Raw genomic sequence first — 18608 nt, 5'->3', positions numbered from 1 at the left:
CCTCAGAGGTCACCCAGTCCAACACCTTCACTTTACATAGGAAGAAACCAAGGCTCACAGAAAACCAACAGGATCGCAAGCTTCAAGCTGGACAGGGCCGTAAAGACCACAAAACAAATTTAGAACTGAAGAGAACTTAGAAGTCATCTGTACCAAGCCCCCTCACTTCCCTGATTACTGAAGCCTGTAGAGGACTCAGGATCCCTCCTGGAAGGGAACTCTCGGAGGTCTAGTTCAGTATTGTCATTGTACCAAGGAGGAAAACGTAGCACAGGGTGGTTATGCAGATTGCCCAGGGTCACACAGAAAACCAGCTGTCCTCGGCTCCAGATCTAGCACCCTCCCTATCCACTACATGGCACTGCCATTCTCTCTATATCCCGTGTGTTGTTATGAAATGGGACCCTAGATCTTGAGGGTCTTCTCTTGGCCCCCAAATCTGATTCACCTTTAAGAATTTAAAATGTATTTTTTAGAGATACATGAACCCATTTTCCAGCTGGAATGGGTTACCAATGATGGTTGCCACATCTGCTTCCTGGGGGGAAGGGGGGGGCTTTTAAAATGACATTTTTTGAATCATGAGAAGTTTAGAGTACACACCTCCCTGTAAGTAGGGGAACAAATTTTGGCATTGAAGAGTAGATAACAACCCTAACCTCTCTGCAGATCTCCAACTGCCCCAAAGACATCTCAAACTGGATGTCTTGTAGATGCCTTAAACTCAACATATCCAAAAAGAAACTCATTATCTTTCCCCCAAAATGTTCCCTATTATCATAGGGGGTATCACTACCCTTCCAGTCACCTAGACATTATTCTCAACTCTTCACTGTCTCACCACCCCCACATCTAAGCTGTTGCCAAGGTCTATGGGTTGTACCTTAGGAACATTTCTCCTATATGCCTCCTTCTCTCCTCTGACGTGGCCGCCATGCTGGTGCAGGCCCTCATTAGGCTTATGCCTGGACTACATAGGTTTGTCTGCCTCAATCTCCTGCAGCTTCCATTCAGTTATCCAAGTGAAAGTGCGGGTCTCGGGGTGGCCAGGTAGCACATCGAGTAAGAGCACCGGCTCCAGTGTTTGAGAGGACCTGGAGATCGAATCCCGGGCTCAGACACTTAGCACCCACCCAGAAACACCTGGCCGTGTAACCTTGAGCAAGTTACTTAACCCCGATTGCGTAAAAGAAGAAAAAAAAAAGTGTGGGTCTGAACATGTTAACCCCTAATCAATAAACTCCAGTTGCTCCCTTTTGCCTCCAAGAACAAATATAAAAACCTTTGTCTGGCATTCAAAGACCATCATAACTTAGCTCTCTCATATTTCCAGCCTTCCCCCTCAGCTATGTACTCTTTAGTCCAGTGACACCGGCCTTTTAGATGTGCCAAAAACAAGATACTCCATCTCTTGGCTCTGGGCATTATCTCTGGCTGGCCCCCACACCTGAAACATCTTTTCTCCTCACCTCCACCTTCTAGCTTCCTTTAGGTCCTAACTAAAATCCCACCTTCTGCAGGAAGCCTTCCCTAACCCCTCTGAATTATTTCCCATTTCCCATTTATCCTCTACACGGCTTGATTGTTTCTCTCATTAGACTGTAAGCTCCTTGAGGGCTGGGCTTGTCCTTGGCTTCTTTTTGTATCCCCAGCACTTAGCGCAGTGTCTGGCATATAGTAGGCGCCCAATAAATATTTGTCAAGTCTGGCCCTCAATATAGGCTCCTAGGATCTCCAAGCCCACACTTCTTTTCACTGTATCACTACTGCCCAAAGCAGCCCATTCCACTCTTGGATGGGTCAAATTGTAAGGAAACCTCTTACCTTGGGTCAAAATCTACCTCTGCAATTTCCACTCACTGTTTCTATTTATTCCATTCTCTGGAGTCAAACAGATGTCTGCTGTCCCTCTTCCACTCATCAGTTCTTTCAGATACTCACAGACAGCTGTCATGTCTTCCTCCAACCCCCCAAAGTCTTCTCTGTACAAAACATCAACCCTCACATGCCATGTTTTCAAGATACTCCACGCTCCTGGGAGTCACTGTTTGAATACCTTAGCTGACAAAAGACCTTCCAAAATCATGACAACCACAACACCAGACATAGATCTGAAGCTGTGACCCAAGAGCAGGCAGGACAGAACTCTCATCACTCCTTTGTGCTGAGGACTTGGCCTCTTTTCAAGGTCACCCAAGACCTCATGAATATTTTTGACTGCCATATCATAGTGCAGATATAGTGTGCTGAAAACAAAACTAAACCAAAAAAACCCAACCCAGATGACCTGTCCTTTCCAGTCTGCAACATATAGATCCCAATTCTGTCCATCAGAGAGTACTGTGCTAAGCCTCTACAGAAAGTCTCTACTCACCAGGAGCTTACAAATGTAGCTGGGGAAATGACAGGTACAGAAATGGTCATGATACATTACTCCAAGAGGCTGATTTCAATCACCAGTGTCTAAAGCATCTCAAACTCTGCTCCATCCACTTCCTTATTTCTCACCCATTTCTTCTTCCAGCTCTGCTTCTAACACTCTGGAATTTGCCACAGTGACACAGCTGTCTTCTTACCCTGGAAGTTCCCTCAGCTCCTGTGGCCTCCTTTTCAACTGCCTTCTCAACCTGCAACATCACCTTATTCCTGTGACCTCTTTCTTCTATTGACAACTTCCTACCAGAACTGCCATTTTGGAAAGTTCAGACAAACCATTTTTTCTTGAGGGGGGAGGGCAGCAAAATTGGGGTTAAATAACTTGCCCAAGGTCACACAGCTAGTAAGTGTTAAGTGTCTGAGGTCATATTTGAACTCAGATTCTCCTGACTCCAGGCCCAGTGCTCTACTCACTGAACCACCTAGCTGCCGCACCAGACATCTTCCATTCCCCTTTCATCTTTAAATCTCCCTTTTGTGTGTTCTCTTCTCCATTAGAAAGTAAGCTCCCTGAGGGCAGGGCCTGTCTTTCCTGTAGCTTGTATTTGTGACAACGGAGCCCAGGCACATTGTAAGTGCTTAATAAATATCATCTTGCCTTTCCTCTTTTTCATCTTCCCTCCAACTAGTCAGTCACAGACGTACCCTTCGGTCCCCAGAATTTCTCAAGGTCTGATGGGAAGGTGAAGCCTGTTTGTCCTAGCACGCAAGTTAAGGAAAGCTTCTGACCTATACTAATCTATCCAGAAAATGGATTTTTCTCTAAAGAAAGAGATGGATCAATTGACATCATTTAAAAGCAACTAGAACACTAAAATGGATGGCTAGAACAAATTTTGTAAAATGCAGATGAAAGTCAACAAGCATTTATTGAGAGTCTACTATGTGACAAGTACAAAGTTAACAAATACAAAGGCACAAGAAAGTCCTTGCTCTCAAGGAACTCACAATCTAATAGAGGAGACACCATGCAAACAACTATTTACAAACAAGATGCATACAGGATAAATTCAAGATAATCAACAGAAGGAAGACACTAACATGAAGGTAGATTGGGCAAAGGATTCTTGAAGAAGGGGATTTTAGATGAAAGTTGAAGAAAGCTAGTAGATGGAGGTGAGGAGAGAGAGCATTCCAGGTATAGAGGACAGTCAGTGAAAATGCCCGGAGTTGGAAGGAGTTTCTTATGCCAGAAAAATTGAAGAGGCCAGAGTCACTGGACTGCAAAATACATGGAAGTGTAAGAATACTGGAAAGGCAGGAAAGGGTTAGATTACAAAGGACTTTAAAAGACAAACAAGGATTCTATTTTCGATCCTAGAGGCAATTGGAGTTGACTGAATGGGGATGACATGGCCTGACCTGTACTTTTAGGAAAATCAGTATGATGGCTGGATGGAGGATAGACTGGTGTGAGCAGATCTGTGGCAGACAGACCACCATTACCACCACCCCCACAACAAGCAGGCTACTGCAATAATCCAGGCATGAGGTGATGAGAATACAGATGGTATATAGGAAAAATGTTCTGAAGGGAGAATCAATCAACAGGCCTTGAGAACAGATTGGTTTATAGGAGTGGGACAAATTAAGGAGTTGAAAATGACTGAGATCCAGCTTGAAATATCCAATAGGAAGATCTTTTCTTTTCCCTTTATTAACATATGGGCATTAACACTGAACAGCTAACAGTTCAAGTATACTCAATTTATTTCAGATACTGATAATCAATTACAGAAATACGAAGCATTAACACTGCCTTTCTTGTTCCTTGACACATTATCAGTAAGTTCAAAAGACCATGACGATTCTCTGGGAGAGAATCACAACCACCTTAGGTAAAAGCATTCATTAGTGCCAATAAACTTCCTTGGGAAATTCCAATCAAGTTTCCTGCTAGTTCAGGAGCTGCGAGACCAGGTGACAAATTCTTAGGAATCACCAAGATTCAACTCCCTCTAGTGGCCAAATGTAATTTTGTTCATTTTCTTTTGTGGCATACTCCAAGGCTCAGGCCTTGAAAATAAAAAATTAGGTTACAGGAAAGTAATTAAGTGAAAGTGTGTTTCCATGTAACAATTACTCTAATTCTTCAGGCCCCCTGCTGATCAGCACCACTGGGTTGTGACTGCTAGGATACAGACGTGGAGAGCTTTGCAAGAGGTTGTTTTAAAAAAAAATGCCTAATCATTATATAAAATTTCTCAGTAATGCAGTGTTATGATTCTAAAAATATAATCAACTCAAAATGAAAATTGAATAACAGTTGGCCTAAAGATCTCTCCAAGAACTGGACTCTGCTTGGGAAGTGACAGAATCCTTTTGCTTACACAATCATTTAAATTAAGTGTATCCATAAACTAATGACTTTCTTTCCTCAAGAAATCTGAACTAATACATTCAAATAGGTGCTTTCCCTCAAGGTCTGGCAGTATAAGGCGATGTACATACTCTAAATTACATAGCCACCACTCCAAATGGTGTTTGGGAGCTTTCATATTGCTTTCCAAGTTAGTGTATAAAGCACACAAATTATCAAGGAAAAAAAGTTATTTTACCAAATTCGGATTCAGATAACTTTAGGCCATTTCTGAAAAAACAAATCCACTCTTTTGAGGGGAATTTTCAAAATGGTTTAAGCAATGATATCCATGAACTAACATCCAGCAGCTCAAGGGACAACCTTCATATCTTGGAGGTTACTCCCTTATTTTAGACAAGCAAACGGGGAGAAAGGGGAAGCGACTAGCCCAAGGTTCCACAAATTGTCGCACCCAACTTCAAACCCAGGTCTTCTGATTCAAGATTCATTTTCTTTTTCATTTTGGTCCAGACCTGTGATCAATGCAGTGAATGAACTCTCCACTGACGCCACCCTGCAACTTTCCTTCACCTTACAGTCCCAGATGTCTGAGGGACTGAGAGATTAAGAGATTTGTCCACATGGCTGGTTGTGTCAGACAAGAGTGAATCTTCCTAATTCTAAAGGTAGCCCTTTAGACATCACATTATCTCTTCTATCTATCAATATCTCCCCAGGATAGGCCAGTGGTTTCTGGAATCCATTTTCAAAACTCCTGATAGCCCAATATGGATGACCAGTGGTCAGGTAAAGCCTATTTTAGGTAATCCAATGGTGTAAACATAATACTCTTGATTTTTTTTTTTTAATTGCATTACTTAAAAATACACACCTCATATACTACAGCTTGGAGAAGTCAGGCAGGTCATTACTTAATGTTTTGCCCAGTAAGGACCAACCAGTGACCCATGTTTGTTGATTAACAATGATTATGTCAAACAAATATGAAAAAAAATCTTCCCCCCCCCAAGATTCATAATGAAAGAACAGAGTCTTGGCTAAAATTCTTACAATGTTAAATATTTATACTGTCCTTATTCCATTAAGTTTATTAACTTAGTGTTATCTTGTCCCTTTTGGTTGACTAGAATTTTATCCAATAAACCTCCATGATCTATTCATTCTTTTTATTTTGTAAAAAACCAAAACTTACTTTTTACATGCATTTATAGTCTATTCTCTCTGCCCCTTCCAATGAATCAAATATTAAAATAAAAATACCCTCATAACAAACATATCTAGTCCATCAAGACAAATGCCCACAGTAGCTATGCCCACGGCATTTAAAGTTCATCACTTCTCTCACAACAGGTGAGGAGTTCCATCTTCAATCTTCTGGGCTCTAGGTTTATCAATGAATTGATCAGTCCTGAAGTCTTCCAAAGACGCTTTTCTCAATGTTGTCATATAAATGGTTCTACTTCTGCTCATTTCACTCTACATCAGTTCAAAGGGCTTCCCAGTTTGTCCTTTCTTCTGGCACAGTAATTCCATTGCATCAATACACCTTAACTTGTATAGCCATTCCCCAATAGAACACCTCCACAGATTCCAACATGGGCCTACCACAAAAGGAACTGCTCCATTTTTGTCCATACATGCCCTTCTTCTGTTTTTGATATCTTTATGGTACAGGCCTTCTGGGGGTAACTGGTTCAAAAGGGACATGTGCAGGTCAGAAGGTCTGCTAACGTTCCAGAATGCTCTTAGCAGGGCACTAATGCCTGTTTTCTGACAGCCCTTTCAACGTGTGATTTTGTCCTTCATCTTTGCCGGTCTGAAGGGTGTGAGGAAGGACCTCAGCTGCTTTAGTTTGCATTTCTCTATCAGTAATTTGAGAGATTTTTTTTTCATATGGTTATTCATACATCTGACCATTTATCTATTGGAGAATGGATCTTAAGTCTTAAACTACTGTATAACACGTTAACAAAGCATCTTACATATTTTATCTCATTTGATCCTCACAACAACCCTGTGAGGTAGGTGCTGCTACTTTCCCCATTTCACAGATAAGGAAACTGAGGCAGGGGTGCAGTAATTTGCCCAGGGTCATACAGCTAGTGTAGAGGTCATACAGCCAAGACTCAGAGGCTGGATTTGAACTCCAGTCTTCCTGACTCCAGGACCAATGCTCTGTGGCATCTCCTAGTTTAGTTGCTTTGTAATTTTAAATCAGTTCTATATATGCCTTGAATATAAGACCTTTGACCAGAAAAACCTGCTTAAGATTCTTTTCCCCACTTACCTGCTTCCCTAATTTTAGCATTTGACTTCTTCACACAAAATTAACAATCAAAATTGTCCATTTGATCGTCTGTGACGCCCAGTCCCATTTATGAACCCCTCTTCTATCTACACATCCCACATGTAATTTCTCCCTCTCTCTTATTATGTGACCTTTATATAAATGTAGGCCACATTATCACACTGGAACTCACTGGGGCATATGGTGTAAAGCACTACCCACGTAGTACACATGCTGCTCTCTAGTTTCCCGGATTTTGTCACATAATGAGCACTTATGGCAACCCAAAGCCTCTGGATTAGTCAAAGATTATGCTACTGTTGTTTGCACCTGTGTACAGTGCACCTGTTTCACTGACCAACCTATTTTTCAAGCAGGACCAAATTATTTTCATGATGATTGCTTTGTGGTGCAGTTTAAGATCTGGCACCAAGAGGCAGCCTTCCTTCCTACTTCATGATAGCCTTTGATATTCCTGGCCTTCTGGTCCTTCCCAAGAAGTTTGCCATTTTTTTTCCTAGCTCTATAAAATATTCCTCTGGCGGACAATTAGCACAGCACTAAATAAGGAAATGCATTCAGGCAGCAGCAGCATTTTTATACTGGCTTGAACTACCCATGAGCAAGGAACACTTCCCCAATTTTTTAGGTTTGTCTTTATTTTTGCAAAGAGTTTTTTATAGTTGGATTCATTTAATTTCTAAATGTATGTTGGTAGATGTACTACCAAACACCTGACAGCTTCTACCGCGTTTCCCCGCTAATAAGACCTATCCCGAAAATAAGCCCTATTGAGATTGCTACTGTAGTGAAGGTGATCCCCTGCGCTACACGCTACATTACGGTACCCTCTGTATGCACCGTCCCCCCCCCCCTGTGAAACACACGCTGAGCTCCGAGCTGCATCCAATCAGAGCTGCAGCAGTGAGCCCGTCATCCTGTTCTTCCCCAGTGATTTGCTTATTGAATAAAGGTACATTTTTTTGTTCACATTTACCTGTTTATTAAAATTGCTGTCAATGTTCATTAAAATAAGCCCTCTGGTGTTTTTCTGTCCAAAAAAAAATAAGACAGTGTCTTATTATCGGGGAAACACGGTAGTTATTTAACAATGGGCTCTTGTTGGGTTTTGTTGTAATATACAGGAATACATTCAAGCATGGTGATGATTCACCTGGATTTGTTCCATATCCTGCAACTTTGTTTCAATTAATTTATGGTTGACTCTTTAGGGTTTTTAAGGTAAGTAATTCTATCATCTGCAACATCAATATTTAAAGATACATGAAAGTTTTCAGGATCTGGATTTGATTCCGACAAGCATCAAACTACAGAATTAAAAAAAATATTGGGAGGTAATTTATTCCATCTATTTCTGCTAAAACATGAAGAAAACATTAATTACATTTATTCAAAGGTTATACTAGATCAGCCACAGACTTTTTAAAAAACCCCACACCAAGAGAGCAAAGTTCTTCCATGAAAATCCTAATTCCGATGCCTCACTGCAGAAAGGAATGCCTCTGGCCCTGTAAAGTGGGCCCACAGTACACAGTCTGGCTGCCACAAAAATACGAGCTCATTTTGGAGGTCCTGTTTCTCAAGATGATAGCAAGGTGTTGGGATACAGGGCCTGATGATTACCATCAATCTGCTAAAGCAGGGCTGTGCTCTGTGATGGCAGAGGGGCAGGTCATCACCCAGGACTCCTGAAATCCTTAATGAGGGCTAACTATCTGCTCCAAATACTTAAGTACAGGACAATGGGAATTAACTACAATGCAGTCACGGATAATTAAGAACAGATATCGGCTTCTTCACTCCAGAACATGAGCAGTGAGACCCAACACGGGCAGCTAGCACACAGATCATCACATTAAACGAGAAAGGAGTTCCTTTCACATCAAGAGAGCCCCACAATGTCCTGATGTGTGATCCTCCTTCCTTTTTCTCGACTGGCCCAAATCTCCTATTTTTGGTCCTTATTCCATGGACTAACTCAATTAAGGAGCTCACTAAATAAGGAACTGCATGAGGCAGGATGGTATAAGTACATTGGTCAAGGAGTAAGCAATAAAACCTGGCTCTTCAAAAGCCGACTGGCCAGCTCTGAGACCATTTATTTACAAACTGCTTGGTCTTAAAGAGTATTTCCTAAACCACAAAACAGAGATAATATTCTAGACATGATTTCCCTTACAGGGTTGTAGTAAGAAGAGTATTTTGCAAACTTCAAAGTGCCATAGAAATAAAAAGCCCTCATTATAAGTCAACGAGCTGCAATGTCATCGGAGAAAAGAGGCACAAATCAAACTTCGGACAGCCTGGGACAGCCCCACCCTTTTCCAGGGGAGGAGTCCAAGTTCAGCATCACGCAGTCCAGGGCAGAGCTCAGACTAGACCCAAGTCTCCCAGCTTCCTAAAGTGTTTGTCTCCCTGGCTACGTCTTTACACTTCAGATCACATGGAATTTTCAGAAGAATTTTCAGAAAATACTTTAATACAAAAAATGTTTGTAAACTATTAATAATATTTTGGCTGGAGAATTGTTCACATCACTCCATTGGACGCTGCTGGCACAGTGAGAGAAACCGTGTCAAGTTTCTGCATCCCCCCGTCATTAAAACCAAGAGCTCCATGCTAATTCTTCAGTGAAAAGTTCGTTGGCGATTAAAGGTATTCTCTTCTTTGAAGGAGTTTCCTGACTCTGAGTTTTCCTGCTCCCCAAATAGAAAAATTGTACTCAGAAGTAACGTAGGGTATCTCCCCCTCAATCTTGGGCTGAAACACAAAGATACAGAGAGGAAAGATGAAAATGCACGCACATGGGATCAGCGGGTCTTACAACGTGTAGCCACCTCCCTGCAGGGCAGCGTGTGTGAGAGATGGAGAAGTCCCATGCAGCTGTCTTCCCAAATCTCTTGCTCACCCACCAACAGGAAGGACACCTAGTTAGGGAGGGCTCAGTGGAAGCGTGCCAAGACGAACTTCCCCAGCAGAGCCCCCTCCCTCTGTGACACAGGTCAGTCATTCCACTCTTTCAGAAGGGGGTGGCATTCATATCAACTCCACCAGCAAACTCATCTGTAAGCCTTTGAGAGTTGCCTGAGGCAAATGACCATCACAAGCCAGTCCTAGTCAGAGGCAGAACCTGAACTCAGTTCTTCCTGACCCTGAGAATGCTAGGCCCCCTGTAATCCCTGACATTCTGCATGAGTGTCTCCAACACCCAGCAGACAACCCAATGACTCAACATGACAGCTGTGATGTTCTTAAGAGGCTGGCCTGTTGTAATTCTCCAGCTCTCTGCCACAGCTGGCAGAGAAGGGGTTTCTCCACTCACCTCACACAATTTCTCTCCTTAGTCCTTCCCTTAAAGAAGTCCACTCTCATCTAACTGCCTGTTTCTATTCCCTCAGAATTAACTACACGTTATTACACAAAGCTTAGAGATCAATATTCCAAATTAGACACAATATTGCTTCTAATTTGTGTGAATGAAACCCACACTTTCTTCACATCTCTTCACATTATCTGCAGCATGCCTCCCACTTTAAATGGCTTAACTTTGGGAAAAATTGAGAGGTAGTGGAGTAAATGCTGTAAATTAGCAAACTCTTTCATGGACTGTACCTGGCTCTTGAAGATACAATGAGGAATACTAATATTTCCAATCATCAGACAATTCACGTGTCTTAGCTTTTCATGGGACAGAGGAGTCAGAACGTAGTACACTTTTTTCACCATGCTGATCCCTCGGATAATTCCTTTAATATATAAAATAATGAATAATGATAATAGTAATTCCATTCACAGAATGGTCTCAAAATCAACTGTTAAAAGACAGCATACTCATTTAAACAATGACAATGGCCTTTTTAAACCCAATTTAAACAGGAAACAGAATCCCTTAGATGATTAACTATGGATAGCATTTTAAACACTATCTCTATCCATCCCTTTTATTCAATTATGTGAAAGCAAAATGGTTAAAAACAAGGGCACTGAGCTGGTTCTCTTTTTAAAGGAATACTTGACAAAGAAAACCACCAATAACTAAGGGAAACCCACCTAAAGCAGCAAGGACAACAAGGCCTTGTCTTTGGTGGCTGACTGCCTCAAGGACTAGGGCCATGTTCTAAGTGGATCCCACCATACACTGCCCTTGTCAGCCTCCTCATTCAGTCCTGGGCACCATGGTTTAAGGAAGAAACTGACAGGCTGGAGACTGTCTAGAGGGCAATCAGGATGGTGAGGTTCCAGAAGAGCTGCACATTCATACACATGGTAATACTATTACTGAGGTACAAAGGATCCAAAAAGGGTTAGGAGCCTTGCACAGAGTGGGCACAATAATCACTGAAAACAAAGAGAAGGTCTTCATACTGGGAGTGACAAGACGGACTAGTGGGGAGCTAGTGCCCAACGTTAGTAAGGAGACGGTAAGAAAGGGCCCTCGCTACCCTTGGCCCAGGTGAAAGAACTGGTCTAAGTGATTAAAAGCCCATAGTGACATTTCTAAGAGGGGAGGCACTGCAAAACTACAAATGGGCAAAGGGTTGTACCTGTTTTCAAAAAGAGAAGAAAACAGTCTTCCAATGACAGGCCAGTGCCCCTGAGCCCAGTGGAACAGATCACTAAAGGGCTATGGTGGGTGCTGGGGATCAGAGCTGCCAGAATGGCCAAGAATCAGCTGTGCCACACTTACCTGGCTTCCTCAGGATGACTCGGGCTGAAGGGGATGCTACAGACTGAGCTCACCTAGATCTGAGCAAAGACTGTGCCCAACAGCCTCCTGCTCTTCTTGGGCATCAGCAGCAAAGGCAGACGTGGAGCAACGAGACAGGACTCAGAACTGGGGGCTGACCAGAATGATTCCCTATCAGTGGGCCAGGAGGCCTTCACTGAAGGATCCCAGGGATCTATGCACGGACCTATGAGGCTTCACCTTTATCGGCTACCTGGACAAAGGCAGAGATGACGTGCACATCCGATGTGCCGCCAAACCGAGAGGGTGACAGCCAGGATCCAGAGGGGTCTAGGCAGTCTAGAACACTGGGCTGAATGTAGTAAGAAGTCATCTTATGACTTATGCAAGGTCATCATCATGCACCTGGATGCCAAAAAAACCCAATTCCACAGAAACGACATGGCAAAGACAAGGACAGAAGCTGTTCTGAAAAGGATCTGGGGGTTTTGGTGGAGTGCAAGCTCAAACTGATTCAGCAGTGTGATCAATATGGAAGCCAAGGGCCAGCAGGAGGAGCCCTGCTTCCAGGAATGACCTCTGCCCTCATCTGACCTCCTCAGGAATACTGAGCTCACTTCTGGGCATCAGAGTTCAAGGAGACTGACAAGCTGGAGAGCATCTCAACAGGATGCTGAAAGACCTCCAATCCACATCATGAGGACCTGCTGAAACAACTGGGCACACTGATCCCAGAGAAGAGAAGACACACAGGGAACAGCAAAGGGTCTTCAAGCACCTGAAGGACTGGATTTGTTCTGTCTGGCCCTGGCATGCACAACCAGGAGCGAGAGGCAGAGGCAAACTTCGGTCTGGTTGTCAGGGAAGACCTCAGAGCAGCTGCCTTGTCAGGAGGCAGGGCCACCTGCCCTGAGGGTCTTAAAGCAGACTGGATGTTATATAAATGGGGGGGTTCTTCTACATGCAAGTTGGCCTAGATGACCTGCGAAGTAACTAATTTTGTGATTCTGTGAGTTTTCTATTGAAGAGTCTGTCTATTTGAAAATGACTAATTCATAACCACTTAACTCCAACACACCCAGTAATACAATCAGAAAAAGGTCCATTTTTTTCTCTGTTGGTGAAGCAAGACAAACAAGTCCTATTAAAGAAGCAGACATGCTGCCTGATGTCATCTACTTTCTGAGTTTTGAGTGATAGTCATCAGGTGACCCAAAAAGACAGACAACTTGCCCCTAAAACATGACTTAGGAGCTGCCTGCACAGTCTCAATTAGCAGACTTTCATCATTTCACACCTAAAAAAGATCACACGGTTTGTCAGAACCAAGGCCATTTCAGTAATGAGAGGCAGAAAGATACCACCATGAACTTACCAAACCCCACACAATCACAGACCGGGTTGTCTGTAAGAAAAACTGGTCCATCAGTTTTCTGCTTGACATTGTCCAGTATCCTACAAAGACCGATCCAGCTGGCATTTACTGTGTACATGGTATGAGCAGGAGCAACATCGGTGTGAATGACCCGGAGAGCGACAGAACTGAAAGGGATCTGGGAAAGAAAACCCTTCTGTTAGTTCCACCCTGAAATCGCAATTTTCTTTTTTCAATCGACCTATTGGCTACTCACACATTTTCCCAATGCCCTCACTATAATTAACTGCAAACTACTGCAAATGCTAGCCACTGTTCTGTTTTGTATTTAGCTGTTTAGTCAGAGGAACCTAAAGAATTAACATAGTGAACCCCAGCAGTCCCTGCTAACCTCACTACAGCAGGAGGGACAGACCTTTCTCACGCAGGAAGGAAACACAAAGTGGCGGTCTGAAGGTACTCTGAATTAAAATTCTGGGAGGCTGTGGAAACACGTATCACTAAATCTTCTAAAATGACTGGAATAACTACTCATATTTAAGTTTCAAAAGGAGAAGAACTCTCTCCCTAATCCTAAAAGGCTATGAATTCAATGGCTGTGAGAAGATCAGTCCTGGCTTTAGCCTTTACACATCATTCCCCAACTAAACCATCTCTCTCTTTTTTTTTTTGGAGGGCAACTGGGGTTAAGTAACTTGCCCAAGGTTACACGGCTAGTTTTTTTGTGTGGGTGTTAAGTGTCCGAGGCCAGAACAGAACCCAGGTCCTCCTGACTCCAGGGCCGGCACTTTACTCACTGCGTCACCTAGCCGTCCCTAAACCATCTCTTAGAAACCAAAGTTTTAAGAAAAATAAACAGGAAACTACTTTCCAGATTTCCCCAAATCTCCTCAAAGAGCTGAATCTATGGAGACAAATCTAGAGGCAGCATGGTCCTAGTAAAGCTGCCCATGAAGATTAGGGACTGGATCCAGATCCCAGAGAGCATATCGCTCCAGGAGGGTGACCCATGATCCCAAAAGAAGACACCACAGTAACCACAGCAATTCTTCAGAAAATTCTCAACCAGCTCAGTTCCAAGTACTGAACACTCTGCTGATCGGGACCCACTTTGGATAAAGAGATCAGTGTACATTTCTCCCAGAAGTGCTCATGTTACCTGAAAAGGGACTAGATGGTGTAGTGGAAGAAATGGTTTTGCCTCTGGTGGCTGTAACAGGGCAAGGTAACCTAACAAGGCCATATCACGAAGAACAGGGCTATGCCACTGCCTAAAAAATAAATTAGAACCAGTTAAGCAAAGACTGTACAATTTTACCACAGAAATCTTTCACTTATCAAATATACAGTACATTTCTTTGAGGCTTATCATTTTAAAGATTTCTACCAGCTCCATCATAAAGAAGCAGAAATTTCAAAAAACAAACCCTTTCCTTCAAGTCCAAAGGGTTCCAATTTAACAAAGGGAATAATGTTTTTGAATTTTGCACTTACATAATTATGGCTTTGAAAAAAGCCAATTCTTATAAGAACCAAACTAATGCACCTAAGATAAGAAAAGAAGCAGCTTTCTCTCATCATATACCAAGATATGCTCCAAATGGCTACATGACAGACATAAAGGGTGATATCATAAATTAGAAAAGGAAGGGAACGGTCACCTTCCAGCTCTATGAATAGGGGTTAAAGGTCACGTGCAAACAAAGACTACAGAGGATAGCACAAAATAAAAGGAATAATACTGATTATTTAAAATTAAAGTTTTGGGGGGGCAGAGCCAAGATGGCAGAGTAAAGGCAGGGACTCACCTGAGCTCTCCCGAAACCCCTCCAAATACCTTAAAAAAAATGACTCTAAACAAATTCTAGAGCAGCAGGCCCACAAAAAGAAAGAGTTGAAACAAATTTCCAGCCCAAGGCAACCTGAAAGGTCAACATGAAAGGTCTGTTGTACCAGGCTAGGAGAGGAGTGCAGTCCAGCACAGATGAAAGAAAACCCAAAATGAAAACTGCCAGGAATATTACAATCAAATTTCAGAGTTCCAGGTCAAGGAGAAAATAATGCAAGCTGCCAGAAAAAAACAATTCAAATATTGTGGAGCCATAAACAGGATAACACAAGTATTTAGCAGATTCTAAATTAAAGGAATGGAGGACTTGGAATGATATTCCAGAGGGCAAAGAAGCTAGGATGACAACCAAAAGGCACCTACCCAGCAAAACTGAATATAATCCATGAGGGGGGAAAATGGACATTCAATGAGATAGAGAGTAATTTCATTCATTCTTGAGAAAAGACCAGAGCTAAATAGAAAATTTGATTTTCAAATACAAGACTCAAGAGAAGCGTGAAAAGGTAAACAGAAAAGAAATCATAAGGGACTCATTAAATTTAAACATTTATTCCTACAAGGAAAGATGTTATAAATAATTGGGGTAAAAGGAGTATATATAGACATAGGGCACATAGGTCTGAGTTGAATATGAAGGAATGATATCTAAAAAATAAAATTAAGGGGTGAGAGAGGATGTACTGGAAGAAAGAGAAAAGGAGAGGTATAATGATAAATTATCTCACATAAAGGGGCAAGAAAAATCTTTTACAGTGGAGGGGGAGAAGAGAGAGGTAAGGGGAGTGAGTGAATCTTATCTCATCAGAATTGGCTCAAAGAGGGAATAACATATATACTCAATTGGGCATAGAAACCTATCTTACCCTACAGGAAAGTAAAGGGAAGGGGATAAGAGAAGAGGGAGTGATAGAAGAGAGAAAAGATTCCAGGAGGAGGTAGTCAGAAGCAAAAAATTTTTGAGGAGGGACAGGATGAAAGGAGAAAGAGAACAGAATAAATGGGGGGGCAGGATGGGATGGAGGGAAATATCATTTATCTTTCACAATATAACTATCATGGAAGTATTTTGCATGACTACATGTATATAACCGATATCAAACTGCTTGCCTTCTCAAGGGGTGGGGGGAAGGGAGACAATTTGGAACTCAAAGTTTCAAAAATGAATATTAAAATTGTTTTTACATGTAATTGGGGGAAAATAAAATGCTAAATAAAATTTTTTTTAAAAATTAAAATTTTTGCAGAAACAAAACAAATATAGTTAAAATTAAAAGGGAAGCAGGTAATGAGGAAAAATCTTTGCATTGAGTTTCTCTAATAAGGATTTCATTTTTAAGATATACAGGAAATTCATTCAAATTTATAAAAAGAAAAGCTATTATCCAACTGATAAAGGATATGAACAAGTACTTCTCAAGAGAAGAAATCTAAGCTATCTATTGCCATAGAAAAATGCTAAAAAGACTAATAATTAGAGAAATGCAAATTAAAGCAACTGAGAGCTTTTACCTCATACCCATTAGGTTAGCAAAGTTGAAGAAAAAAAAATGTTGGAAGGGTTATGGGAAATACATTATATTAATGCACTGCTGGATCTGTGAAATGGTCTAGTTCACAGGAATAGTTTCATACTTCAAAGAGACCAAAGAAAGAGAAAAAGAACCCATATGTATAAAAACATTAAAAACAGCTCTTTTTATCGGTGGCAAAGAAATGCAAAGGGAAAATAGATTTTTAACTGAAAAAAAAATTAAGTTTCAAAAAAGAAATGAAGCAGCCAACTAGGAGAAAAAAACCTACTTTTATACTAAATCAAAACATTTATTAAGGGCTTATTACATATCAGATATTGTGCTAAGCACTTCAAAAATATCTCATTTGATCCTCACAACAACCCTGCAAGGTAAAGTCTGTCATTATCTCCATTTTACAGTTCAGGAAACTGAGGCAGAGGTTAAGTGACTTGCCATGGGTCACATAGCTAGTAAGTATCTGAAGCTGGATTTTAACTCAGATCTTCCTCACTCCAGGCATAGCCCTCTAACCACTTTATCACCAACAGCCTCAAACGAACTGCAAACTGACAACCATATGAAAGGATATTTCAAGTTACTCGTAACAAAAATATAAAACCAAAATATCTCTGAGTTTTCGCCTCACATTTTCCCTCTGTGATTATCTCCAATCGATCCTGTTTTTTTTCCCTCCAATTGAATTGTGAGCACCTTGAGGGAGAGACTATCTTTTGCCTTTCTTCTGTATTCCAGTGCTTAGCATGTTAAGACCTGGAACCTGGAAGGCAGTTCATAAATGTTTGTTGTCTTGGCCCAGAAAATAAGCAAAGATGCCTGGAAGATGAGAACAAGCAATGTTATCAGAAGAGTCGCAGAAAGATGGGCAAAGAGATGGACCAGCAGCAGATTTATAAACTGATCCAATCACTTCGAAAGCAATCAGGAATTATGCCAGAAAAACTGATAAAATGGTCATGCCCCTTGATCCACAATGGTCAAGCATCCAAAGGAGATCAATGAACAAATAGTCCCACACATAGCAAAGTAGTTAGAGTAGCACTTTTTGTGGTACCAAAGAGCTAGAAATAGAGCAGATGCCCAATGATTGGAATATAGTTAAATGAGTTGAAGTACTAGAATACAATACAGTATTACTGTGCTGTAAGAAACAATGTATGTGAAGAACACAGGAAGTGCAGGAAGATTTATGTAAACCAATTCAAAGCAAACAAAACCAGAAAAAAACATACACAATAACTTCAACAATGTAAAGAACAAAACTGAATTCTATGATATTATAATGGCCAAGCTTGGCATAAAAGAAAAGATCAAAGGCACAGCCCTTCCTTGAGAGAGTGAAAGCTCACTGAGTGTGGAACAGTGCATATCAGGTTAGATTTGGGGAAGATGCTGGGTTAGTTTTCTAAATTTGTTTTTTACTTTTTTCTCCTTATAAGGGATGGTCCTTTGGGAGGGATTTATTGGGAAACCAAGGGAATGTAAAATCAGGATAGCAATAAAAATTTACTTTAAAAAAGAATTGATTTTCTACTTCTTAAACATGTAAAACTGTGATGTAGGCACCTGGGAACTATGAAGAGACAGACACCATTTTAACAAGTAAATCTCAAACACTGAGGAAAAGATAAATGGTCATTCCCAGGTTTGTGATGCCACACATTCCTTACGTTAGTTGTGCAACGCCAGCACCAGGAAACTCAGATTGCACGAGCAGCAGTTTGTGTCCTGGTGAGGGGGGCTGGCTCCCTTCATCTGGATCCCCAGAACTCTCTGATTCATTGCAGTCCAAATGCCGGTTTTTGACTTTGGTCTTGCCTTTCGTCTGCAGACCTGCCATTCCTGTAGTGTACTCTGGGGTAAGCAGAGGCATATCTTGACACTGTTCAGAACTGAACTGAACAATATGAGTAGGGGCTAACATTCGAATAAGGTCAATGAGGAGCAAAAGTCCATCACCTGGAAGAAAAGGGATGAAACAACTCCATTAAGTCAAAGCAACAGCTGCTTGTTCCACAACTCTGATTAAGACATGGAAAAGTAGGCTTCGACAAGAGTAGCCATAGCCCAAGAAACATGACACATGTAGTCAGAC

The 18608-nt window shown here is 41.6% G+C and overlaps 1 protein-coding gene across 1 annotated transcript in view; it reads right to left on the bottom strand.

The window, feature by feature from the left end:
* Positions 1 to 3286: 3286 nt before the first annotated feature.
* Positions 3287 to 18608, bottom strand: part of NOL9 (nucleolar protein 9) — a 28723-nt gene continuing 13401 nt past the window's right edge. Inside the window, exons 8-12 of the mRNA XM_069078719.1 lie at positions 18184 to 18472; positions 14289 to 14400; positions 13130 to 13307; positions 10680 to 10813; positions 3287 to 9827 (exon numbers count right to left, since the gene is read on the bottom strand). Of these exons, the coding sequence (XP_068934820.1) occupies positions 9717 to 9827; positions 10680 to 10813; positions 13130 to 13307; positions 14289 to 14400; positions 18184 to 18472 (824 nt within the window). The 3' untranslated portion in view covers positions 3287 to 9716. The remainder of the gene's footprint in view (positions 9828 to 10679; positions 10814 to 13129; positions 13308 to 14288; positions 14401 to 18183; positions 18473 to 18608) is intronic.

The sequence above is a fragment of the Petaurus breviceps genome, unplaced genomic scaffold (assembly GCF_028583685.1).
Source record: "Petaurus breviceps papuanus isolate PSGF00001 unplaced genomic scaffold, PetGlider_PUasm1.0 91041, whole genome shotgun sequence".
NCBI lineage: Eukaryota > Metazoa > Chordata > Mammalia > Diprotodontia > Petauridae > Petaurus > Petaurus breviceps.
Note: the sequence above shows the minus strand (reverse complement) of the source record. Positions and strands in the feature narration are given on the sequence as shown.